The sequence below is a fragment of the Alosa sapidissima genome, chromosome 1 (genome assembly GCF_018492685.1).
Source record: "Alosa sapidissima isolate fAloSap1 chromosome 1, fAloSap1.pri, whole genome shotgun sequence".
NCBI classification, from domain to species: Eukaryota; Metazoa; Chordata; class Actinopteri; order Clupeiformes; family Clupeidae; genus Alosa; species Alosa sapidissima.
This window is the reverse complement of record NC_055957.1, coordinates 3283576-3294376: the sequence shown is the minus strand read 5'-3', so window position 1 is coordinate 3294376 and position 10801 is coordinate 3283576. Positions and strand designations below refer to the sequence as shown.

Below are 10801 nucleotides of genomic sequence, written 5' to 3'. Positions count from 1 at the left end.
AACCCACTCTAATTCATGTCTTGGAATTCCTCTGGGGTGACTGGCAACGAATATTCCATTGGTTTCTTCTTCGACCCCACCAGAAACCCCAAATGCTTTGTAAGGTCTTAAAGGTGCATTAAGAGCTAAGATATGTTTATGGAACCCTTAAGTAGCTGTGACTAGTTTAGACAGCCTGTGGTTTAAATGGAAGAAAATGGATCCTCCAAATAATTTTCCCCTCATGAATTTTAAATTGCCCTCTTTATTTCTTGTAAACGTGTGTAGTTAGGGCAAAGTGTTTTATATTACTCTGAATGTTCACATACTGTAGCCTACTATTGCATTAGTGTAATAGAACAGAGGTAACAGAAGAAAGCTGCTTGTGGTGCTGTACTTCTGACTGCAAGAACTAGAGGCGTGTCCACACACACACACATGCACACACACACACACATGCACACACACACACACACACACACACACACATGTACACAAACACAAATGCACGAATGTATGCACACACACACACACACACGCACGCGCGCATGCCCGCGCGCATGCCCGCGCGCATGCCCGCGCGCACACAAATGACATCAGGTCTTACCCTGGGCAGATGGGCAGAGATGCACTGGTGTCACTGTCACGATTGTTTATCCTAATAGTACACTATGCTCTCCTTCAATTCGTTCTGGGAAAAGAAGCTCCCAGTGTTACCCAGGGGGTTGTGGGGGTAGAGGGCTCTCCGTTCAGAGACCTCCCTACTGTGGTCTTGCAAAGATTGCAGCAGAGATATGACTGCTGTTAGACCAGGAGGGGCCAATGTGAAATCAAATAATTAATTATAGAAATACTTGCCGGATAGAACATGATTTAATACACGTCTTGGTTTTGGGGGGTTTCCCTGTTTACATCATTTTGTATCTATAGCAGCATCTCATCCCAGTCATTACTCAGTCTGTGGTTTTATGTGCCCCCTCCATTCCAGAATCACAGCAGAAATATCCAGTTTGTGATGTACGTAATCAGATGAGCAGTCAGTATGTATTACTGTAATATCAGAAAGGGCACAGCAATGACAGCCCCCCCCCCACACACACACACTATATATTATCAGGGGGGCCAGAATTATTTTCTGTCACATGCATACAGCACCATCAATACCAAACCTCTTGATTTTGAATGTTTTCATCATTACTAAATGTTCGAGCAGATGTCTTTTACTCACAGATGTGTCTGCGATTTTCACTGATTTTTCCAGTTGTGTGTATGCACAGTTATTCTCATGAAGCTCACCTTCAACAAGTGTTATTTTTCTTTTCATCTTGTGCCCCCTTGTGATCAAACATATATATTACAGGTCCTGAATTGGTGACTTAGCCTAGAAATCTAGACGCGCCCCTAGCGGCAGCAAATTACATTTGCCAGTGCCAGGGCTAGTCTAGCAACTCTCTGTTGGCTTGTGAGCTCCAGAAATCGAAACTTAATCAGGACATTGAAATCGTGTATAGAGTCGTTTGGTGGGCTTAACATAATGATTGATGGCAGAATTGCAACGGTTTGGCTTGAATTCCCTGCTACTTGAAAACAAATATCCTATTGCGTCCTATTGCGTGCAGAGGGAATTTGAAAGACAACTGATTATCCCGCCCCTCGGACTGAGCACTGCGAACGGTGAGTGCCCAGACCCTACATTTTAATGTGGGTCTGGCTCGCCAGGCTATTGGTGACTGCCATTAGAGCCAGCTTTCTGATATTCCTTCCTGCTCTGGGTAGCAGTTAGTGCAGAAGACCACTCTACCTCTGTTCCAAGCATATGTGATTAAAGTCAGTGTGGTTATCACCAGAGGTGGGAACAAGTCACTGTTTGGCAAGTCACAAGTAAGTCCCAAGTCTTAGCACTCAAGTCCAAGTCAAGTCCCAAGTAAATACAGAGAAGGGCAAGTCGAGTCCAAGTCCAAGTCTCATCAAAGCCAAGTCGAGTCCAAGTAAATACAGAGAAGGGCAAGTCGAGTCCAAGTCCAAGTCTCATCAAATTCTCATTCTGTTCCCAATCTTTTTCAAGTCCTGAACAAGTCATCAGGTACTCTTCACTTAATAATGGCATTATTAGACTATCGATCATAATTTTAACACTTCCATCTAATCCACAGATTTTTTTTTTTATAAATACAGATTAAAATATGTTCAATGTTTCTGTCTTGAAATCTTTTACGATATATGCATGCGCATACAATATACACATGTGCATACCTGAGTAATCTGTACAAAACGGATAGCTACATGACAAATAAAAATATTGTTTTTCCAAATTTTGGAGCCCACTGTAAGGATGAGTAATAATTTGACTGATGGTATTTCACTGCACTAGGCCACAGATTTGCCTGCAAACAATTTATTAGGCTGTCTGCCAGTGGCGACTCATAAGGGAAGCCAAGGTCAACACTTTTATATTATTTAAAAGATAATAATGACACAGTAATTTTGTTTTAAAGTATTAATTTCTTAAGAAATACTACACATGTGATGCTGTTTATCTCATTTGTAAATGGTGCACTGTCACTTTAAGCCCATTGTGTGCCACTGTCCACACATTCTCATAATGATCTTTTTTACCAGCTCCATTCCTATGGCTAGTCCACAAACTCAAACATTGTTTGTGCCACATGAATAGCACAATATTAACAATGATAAGCATTATATTAAATTGGCACAAACAGCTTTCATTCCTTTGGAAATAGATGCATGTATGACATGATGCTTGCTTGACATTTTCTGTTTGCAATTAAATGTGAATTATGAGCCTGGTAGCCAGTAGCCACCTAGCTAGCTGAGTGGAATGCGTTTCAATCGGCATATCAATGTGCTTCATGTAAACAAATTATTGAATAGGCCTACTTCAAGACTCACCATTTCCATTAAACAAAGGCAAAGACAACTCTTCATATTCTTGTCCACTTTCCAAATCACAGTGAGTGCAGCCTATGTCATAGTGACCAGGATCTCATAGTTTATAACAGTAGTGAGAACCGGATAAATCCGCAATTTCCCCTAATCTCGTATTTGTTGCCTTCATGATTTCCTTTTATACGTTTCTTATATTTAAAAGAAAATATCAATCATCATCAACAATGACAAGCCAGCTGGAACCTGCCACTCGGTTTCTCTCCCTCTCGTGCGTGCTTAGATGGGGTTCTCAATTAAATGGAGTAGGCTAGCATAAGTTCAAGTTGGATCTTAATGGAGAGGACTCGAAAAGTATCATCTTTATGTAACATGCTGTTGGTGCATTTTGACATTGTAAACGTTCTCTAACAAGAGTGCAAATCAGTTTGCAGTAAAGCTACTAGTTATTAGCTAAATGTTGGTCGTTTCTCTGTCTCTTGGTGCTCTACACACAGTGCGTAACGCATGTGGGGGTAGCGGCAGCACTGAACTGTGCTCTGGACTGGCCGCTTGTCTCCGCTATTTTTTTTTTTTTTAGTCGCGGAGGGAAAACATCTCTGGGGTGACTGGTCCACGATCAGGAAATTTAGTTTTTGACTCGAGACATGTCAAGTCGTCACAAGTCAAAGAGGCAAAGTCCGAGTCAAGTCTCGAGTGAATAGTATTCAAGTCCAAGTCGAGTCGCAAGTCATGCCGAATTTTATCAAGTCAAGTCTGAAGTCATTAAAATCATGACTCGAGTCTGACTCGAGTCCAAGTCATGTGACTCGAGTCCACATGTCTGGTTATCACACTCATGACCAGCGAAATGAGGTGTGTTATTAGCCTGGTAAAGCCAGACTCATTCACTTTGTGAATAGAGTCTGGGGACTCACGATTGGGAAATGTTTCCAGCACTAGCATTGTGACAGACGCAGACTTTGCATTAACTTTGAAATCACTTGTCCAGCCTAACCAATAACACTGATCAGGGATTCCTAACATTACTTCCTACTTCGCCTAAACTTTACAAATCGGCAATAAACAGCATTGGCACTCAGGAAACAATGTATGTAGAGTGTCGTCAGAAAATTCCACAATGGCTGTCCATCCAACGGCTGTCGGCCGTGCTCAATTGCCTCATCAGCCAAGTAGCCTAGTGTCTAGCTCTCCAAATAAATATACTTCACTTAGGCCTATCAGTAGGCTATGTCTACATTATCACATATCATTGACATAAAAAAACCATCCCATTTTCAATATGCAGGATAGGCCAGTGGTGTGGTCTGCGTGATACACTGGTCTACGCAGTGAAATAGCCTCATTTTGGCCACTCTAGAGCTCCCCCTAGAGGCGTGATACATACTGTACTTTACTCTGCTGTTGTAAATAGCAAACTTCTCCTATTACCCCCCCCCCCCCCTATACACAATGAAAATGCGTTTGTTGTGGAGGTGAAGGATTAACAACAGGCAAAAACTATCTCCAACGAGCTATATCTACTGACAAGGTAATGTGGTAAAAATAAAGTATTAACCCAGAGAGGCAAAAAGTAACAATTTCCCACAGTAATGTTTCACGATTCTAACGAGATTTGTTGGGCCGAAGTTGCATGGCTGGTTTTCTCGGTATGCTGTATAGCAGTAGCCTGGCGGGCCATCCTATATCATTGAAATGTATAGTCTGGAATCGACCCATTCACCTCGCTTAATCCAAGGGGTGGGCAGAGAATTGTCTTTCAAACTGCCTAGGCATGCAATAGGCCAGCGCTACGACCATATCCGTATCCGGTCGGCAAAACGGCAAATACATCCTTCTTCGAAGGTAATGACTTAAGTGCATTGTGTTGCTCAACTTTCAAAGAAAAGCACAAGTTCAACTCCTCCAAAGTTGACGCCAACGCCGATTCAAACAACCGCTCTTCGTTCGCCATAGCCACCTTCCTTCCATCATCCTGTTAAGCCCGCCTTAAGACTCTCTAACAAAATAGAGCGCTGTGATTGGATGACGTCCACGGCCAAAACAGTGTGGAGAACAACATTGGACTGGTTAGATAGCACCTCACTGCAGACGACGCACTGTGGATTTGGGAAGTCTGTCTCCCAATCCACGTGAAACCTAGGCCTACTGTATATGCCTCATCATCGTTTTCTTCACATAGTCTTTTCTGTCTCGTCCTTTATTTTATCCCCCCCTTCATCATTCTGCCCCCCATCTCATCGTTACCTGTCTCCTGCTCTGTTTCTCTCGCTTCTCCCTGTTTTTAGCCAGTTTTCCATGTTTCCAGTTTTCTATATTTCCACGAAACTAACGCGCCAGATATTCTGGCTGCCCGTAGGAAATCCCGTGTATTGTGGGATTCCCCAGACAATTTGGGAATCCCTGCTGTATAGCGATGCTAGATGAACGATACAAGTTCGTTAACCATCAATTTGGCTTCATAAAGGTGAAAATATTGCATAGTGTAGCGTTAAATAGCATCAAGGATACGTATCAACATTCATTAAGGATACAAGGAAGTTTATAAACTTCCTTGTATCCTTGTATCCTTGTATCATTTGTGATAGAATTTTGACAACATAATTTTCGCAAACAGAAACTACCAATATCACAGTATAGGCCTACCCAGTAACATTTCTGCGAACATGTGGGCACAAAACGTAATTTCTGTCAGAAACCGTGTATGCTACATGTTTTCTTCATTGTTGACATGTCCATGTTCGGTAGCCTACAGTATGTTTCTAATTTAGTCAAGCGGTTACACTTTAGCTTGGAAGCCAGTCCGAATTTAATCCGTAATGCGGTCTGGCTTTGCTCCATTGACAAGTCTCCGTGCCGCCTGCACATGTGCATGAGCAGATGATAATCCTGTTTTACGACGATTTATGACACTGCCTGGTCTGTTCGCTTGCGGCACTTTATTTGATTGGCCGCTGTGGGAATGTCATTCATTCACCGAGTCATTCTTTGGTTGTCTTCCTGACGTTTAACACAAAGATGCTGTGGTGTATGGTTATTTTAACAGAAAAAGGAAGTGATTGAATGGTAAATGGGCCTATTTTGTGATCATAGATAGAGCGCAGTGTTGGTGAGAAAAACAGCCTGTGAGCATGGGCGGATTATGAACTCGGGCCCCTGGTGTATTAAGGGTCCCCCACTTATTTCCGTATATGTGGGAGGGGGGGGGGTTGGGGGTCCTCCCCCAGAACATTTTTAATTTGTTTGATGTGATTTCCTGTATTCTGGTGCATTTTGGGGATGGCCAATACTAAATTCAATCAGATTCATAGCCTACATCCTGATTTGTTGATATTGAGGCAATGATTCCATGCAAAGGCTTGGGCTTCAGGGCCCCCTGACCCCTTGGGCCTCTGGGCCCGGTAGGCCCGTGCAGTAATCCATCCCTGCCTGTGAGGGTAGGCTACTTGCTCTTGTTCCGTTTACTCTTGTACAAAGAACAGCACACAAACGTTACAAATGTTTCGGGTTGGATCGTTAGTCAGCACTTTGTTGACTAAGTCGATGTGAACAGCATAACTCAACGCAAAGACATTCCTGTTCAACTTCTTTCTCATATAACAACATTGTTGTTGCCCCGTGTCTAATATCTATGGTTCCGCTTGATCATCAAGTGATTTAATGCATGGTGGTACAGATCATGCAGAGAAATCAATGCTTTCTGGTGGAGCACTTGCGAGGATGTGCAGAACGGATCGGGCAGGCAGCATGGATCGGGTACCCACAGCCTCTATGCCCATATAGGCAGCCGTGGCCCACTGGTTAGCGCTTCGGACTTGTAACCGGAGGGTTGCCGGTTCGAACCCCGACCAGTAGGCACTGCTGAAGTGCCCTTGAGCAAGGCACCTAACCCCTCACTGCTCCCCGAGCGCCGCTGTTGATGCAGGCAGCTCACTGCGCCGGGATTAGTGTGTGCTTCACCTCACTGTGTGTTCACTGTGTGCTGAGTGTGTTTCCCTAATTCACGGATTGGGATAAATGCAGAGACCAAATTTCCCTAACGGGAGCGCAATAACTTAAAAAAATCTAACAGAAAACGGTGATTAAGGCATTTGTCTAGAAGAAGGATGTTTTGGCTGTCTACAGGATTCACGGAAGGTTATTTCCTTGCACTGATTGGTTAGGTCTATCCAATTGTGTGAAGAGGCATTTGTTTGCCTGTACTGGTTGAAACACGCCCCATAATCACATCCTATTGTTCCAGTTTTAGTTGTGTTGAGCTATTGAAATGGTCCTGGTCTGTTTGTTTTCTCACAAAAACTCCAAAAGTGTATGAAAACCAACATTTCTAAAGGGGTGCCAATCATTTTGTCAGTTACTGTATGTGTGCAATGTCTGTGAGTCTAAAAAGATGAACAAACACTCAAGGCCATTTATTGATTTACCATAATGGTGTATGACGTCCCTGTTGGTTTAGGCTACTTATATGAATGAAGCCACAAGACAAAGTAATAATCAATGATGATAATTTTGGTAAAACTGACTGGCTATTTTGAATGTGATACTTTCACAGGCATAAAATAGTAAGACTGTATCAAGATAGACAGCTAATGTGTGTGTGTGTGTGTGTGTGTGTGTGTGTGTGTGTGTGTGTGTGTGTGCGTGTGTGTGTGTGTGTGTGTGTGTGCGTAAATGGTACTATTTGGAAGAAAGTTTAGGGCTTTTTTTTAGTCTCAGTCCGTCCCTGCCCCCCACTGACGGTAAAAGTCTAGACATATCCACAACACAGTGTGCATTTTAACATTTTGTGGGATTTTTTTCATGCATACATAAACAAGAATTTGAGTTTCATCAATCATTGAGCAATCAAGACGACAGCATAGCGGAGTTGTGGTTTACTGCACTGGACTGCAGGACTAGGGGATGGAGAGAAGTTGAGAACAGCGATTCATTTTCTTCAGAAAGTGTGGCAGTCATGTTATGTACCGCTTTGTAGTACATCTAGTTTAACATTATTCAGTGCAAAAAGCTCAAACTTATGGACATGGCAATTTTTTTTTTTAAAGTTGATGAGTGAATCTATTTTTTAATCTGTTTTTCTATTTCTGTAAGGATCAACCAGGAAGTCTCAAAAATGACTTCTGACAAGTGTGCAGACGTCCAATACCAACAGACGTAGCACAATAGAGTGTGCAGTGACACTTGAGTACAGATCTTTCATTTAGATGAGCTAATAACTAAGGCGATTCTTCAGACCAGGATGTTTACATGACGAGATGCTCCTCAAAATGGCTATGATCATGGTGATATACTAATACCAATACTAATGGTGATAGCATTTTTGCCCACAAAATGTTTACAAGAAAATAATGAATTGTCATCAACAAAAGTTATATAATTGATTCTAAATATGTAAAGACCTTGTAGACATGTATCTGTATTACATGCAAATTCAGAGATGGACTATTATCACTTTGTGTGAAGTATCAGTGTTGTGTAGGTCAGTGTTGTGGCTGTCTTGTATTTCCCCCAGTTTAATAGGATTTTACTGTTTATGTTTGCCAAGGCACCCTAGACAGCCTGCCAGTTTAACTCATATGTCCACATTGCACACAATATGTGTTTTATGCTGCTCTGAGGACATAAACTGTTGACTGCAATCTGGGTGCAAAATGAGAATGTTATTTTCTTAAAATGACCGCAAGATGGCAGTAAAAGTCGAAGTCTCCCCCTCTGCTATTTGAGCGTAATGAAAACGCTAATACGTTTCTGCAAAACTCAGGCAGCTCAGAACATTCTGGTTTGGATTTAACTGTTCATTAGTGGGTCTATAAAATCCTTATTTTGCAAAAATGGGGATGGGAAATGGGGAAATCACTGACAGCCAAACCTTAATAGTTTATGGTAAATTGGCTGATTTAAACCACTTGGATACAACTCCTAATTTCCAGACCCACCGTGTATATGCTTGCAATTTAACCTGGCTGCGCAATTTCTGATTAATTATTAGAGTATTTGTAAACGTTTCTACTCTCATCAACATTTAAAGCAACAACTAGTTCATGCTACCGCAATTAGAGACAGAAACCCTGCTTTGACGAGGTACTGAAAACGGATTGATTACAACCCATGCTGTGCAAACTAAGTGGACCTTAAAATGGCAAAATACTCTGGCAGAAAGCCAAGGCAATCTTAACGCCAAATAACATAATTATTCCCCAGACGAGGACCTGTTTATGTAATGAAACCCCTCTATCGTGGCTATTTTTCTAGAATTCGTATTTTTCTTAATTAAAGCCAGATGTCGCTCATAGCACTGACTGCCGACTGCTGCGTCCAATCGCAGTGTCTTTCCGTGCGCTGAGCCCTCCCTCCATGAGCGCGCGGGTCAGAGGTAGTGGTTAGGACTATTTGGAAATCTTGCAGAAATTAGCGAACATCCCAGAGCGCTGACAGTGCCGGGTGAACCCCCTTTCGCTTCTGGTTGATCCATGCTGCTCCGCTCCTCATAGAATAATAATGACTCGAAACAAGTTTACGATACTTTTTATACAGCTGTGCTGGACAGTGTATGTGGTAACTGGCATTCACAGGAAAGACATTTTTCCTTATGGGACACTCAGCGGAGATTTAACCCTACAGGAGGGGGATGATGAAACTTCGAAAGTTATAGTTCTAACCAGACCCATGCGTTTTTATGAAGCCTCTTTCAGCAGCCTCTACGTAAGTCTTTATTGTGTTTCTTATCATAAGTGTTTTAGGTTTTTGGTAGAATATTTATACTCTTATGGGACGTCAATTATACATTTTCACAGGCATGGATAATCTCAAATTATGTGCCCGCATGTACTGGGTTTTACGTGTAACCAGCATGTCTAGAGATGTATTGCTACGGAATACTTTTTACTGGTCCAAAGGACACTTCAACAATCCTGAGCATGATGAGTGTGGGATTCGTGACATTTAGGTCGTGTCATTCCTCGAGCGCTACGCGTGCGTAAGGTCCCGTGCGTCCTACTGTACGTGTGCTGGGTCCTGAGGTGTTGCAGTTCGACTGACCTTATGGCATTACATCATGGAATGCCAATGCTGCTTAAGAATTCACCTCTTCTGTTTTCTATATCGCTTATCCTGAACAGTTTACGAAATCAAATACTATCTCGCTGTAACACGCATTGAACAAGCTTTTCGTTTTTTTTTTTGGGGAGCCATGTGTTTAATTAGAGCAATGCATTGTTCATGGAATTTTGGAGCGTTTCAAAGATCAGATAAGACTGACCAGACGATGTGTATTCCAGTGAATGCTTCAACTCTGCCTCTCTGTTGAACCCACACAGATAAAGAACCCATAAACAAGCTACTATTCACAAGCTCTACATTAGCCCAGATGTAAACAGCACTGGGGCCTCACACCTCTGTTTAGGCAGAACAAAAAGCAAGGGACGCTCGGATACAGACAGATAAAGATACAGACAGAATATTTTATCAGCCTACTGGGGGACAGGAAATTTAGGTTATACAGTGATCCACAACATATATTTGCCTGCAATTGCACATTCACACATTTACTTAGAGCTTGGAGTAGGTCTACAATTCCAGCAGGCTTTCAGACATCATGGGCCTACTGATTTTATAACCATGGTGTCTTGTCTTGTGGTCTGCTCGCTCACCAGGTTGCCACCAATGGGATCATCTCAACGCAGGACCTGCCCATGGAGAAGCAGTATGTGGACGACGGCCTCCCCACAGACTTCCCCGTTATCGCCCCGTTCTTGGCCGACCTGGACACCAGCAACGGCCGCGGCACCATCTACTACCGGCAGACAGAGTCGCCCACAATCCTCAACCGCGTTGCCATGGAGGTGCATCGCGGCTTCCCCGACGCCCGCTTCACCCCCACCCACGCCGTCGTGGTCACCTGGGAGAACGTCGGGGCCTA

General features: G+C 42.9%; 1 protein-coding gene across 6 annotated transcripts in view; it reads left to right on the top strand.

The window, feature by feature from the left end:
* The window catches only part of nid2a (nidogen 2a (osteonidogen)), a 110322-nt gene that overhangs the window by 50560 nt on the left and 48961 nt on the right, over positions 1-10801 (top strand). For 5 of the 6 annotated variants that reach the window (XM_042087035.1, XM_042087043.1, XM_042087026.1 and 2 more), the window contains exons 1-2: positions 9302-9585; positions 10536-10801. The exon at positions 10536-10801 is cut by the window's right edge and continues 40 nt beyond it. In XM_042087035.1, coding sequence (XP_041942969.1) covers positions 9382-9585; positions 10536-10801 — 470 coding nt within the window. In that variant the 5' untranslated portion in view covers positions 9302-9381. Of the gene's footprint in view, positions 1-9301; positions 9586-10535 lie in introns of those variants that run through there. The other variant, XM_042087020.1, reaches the window with a different exon arrangement.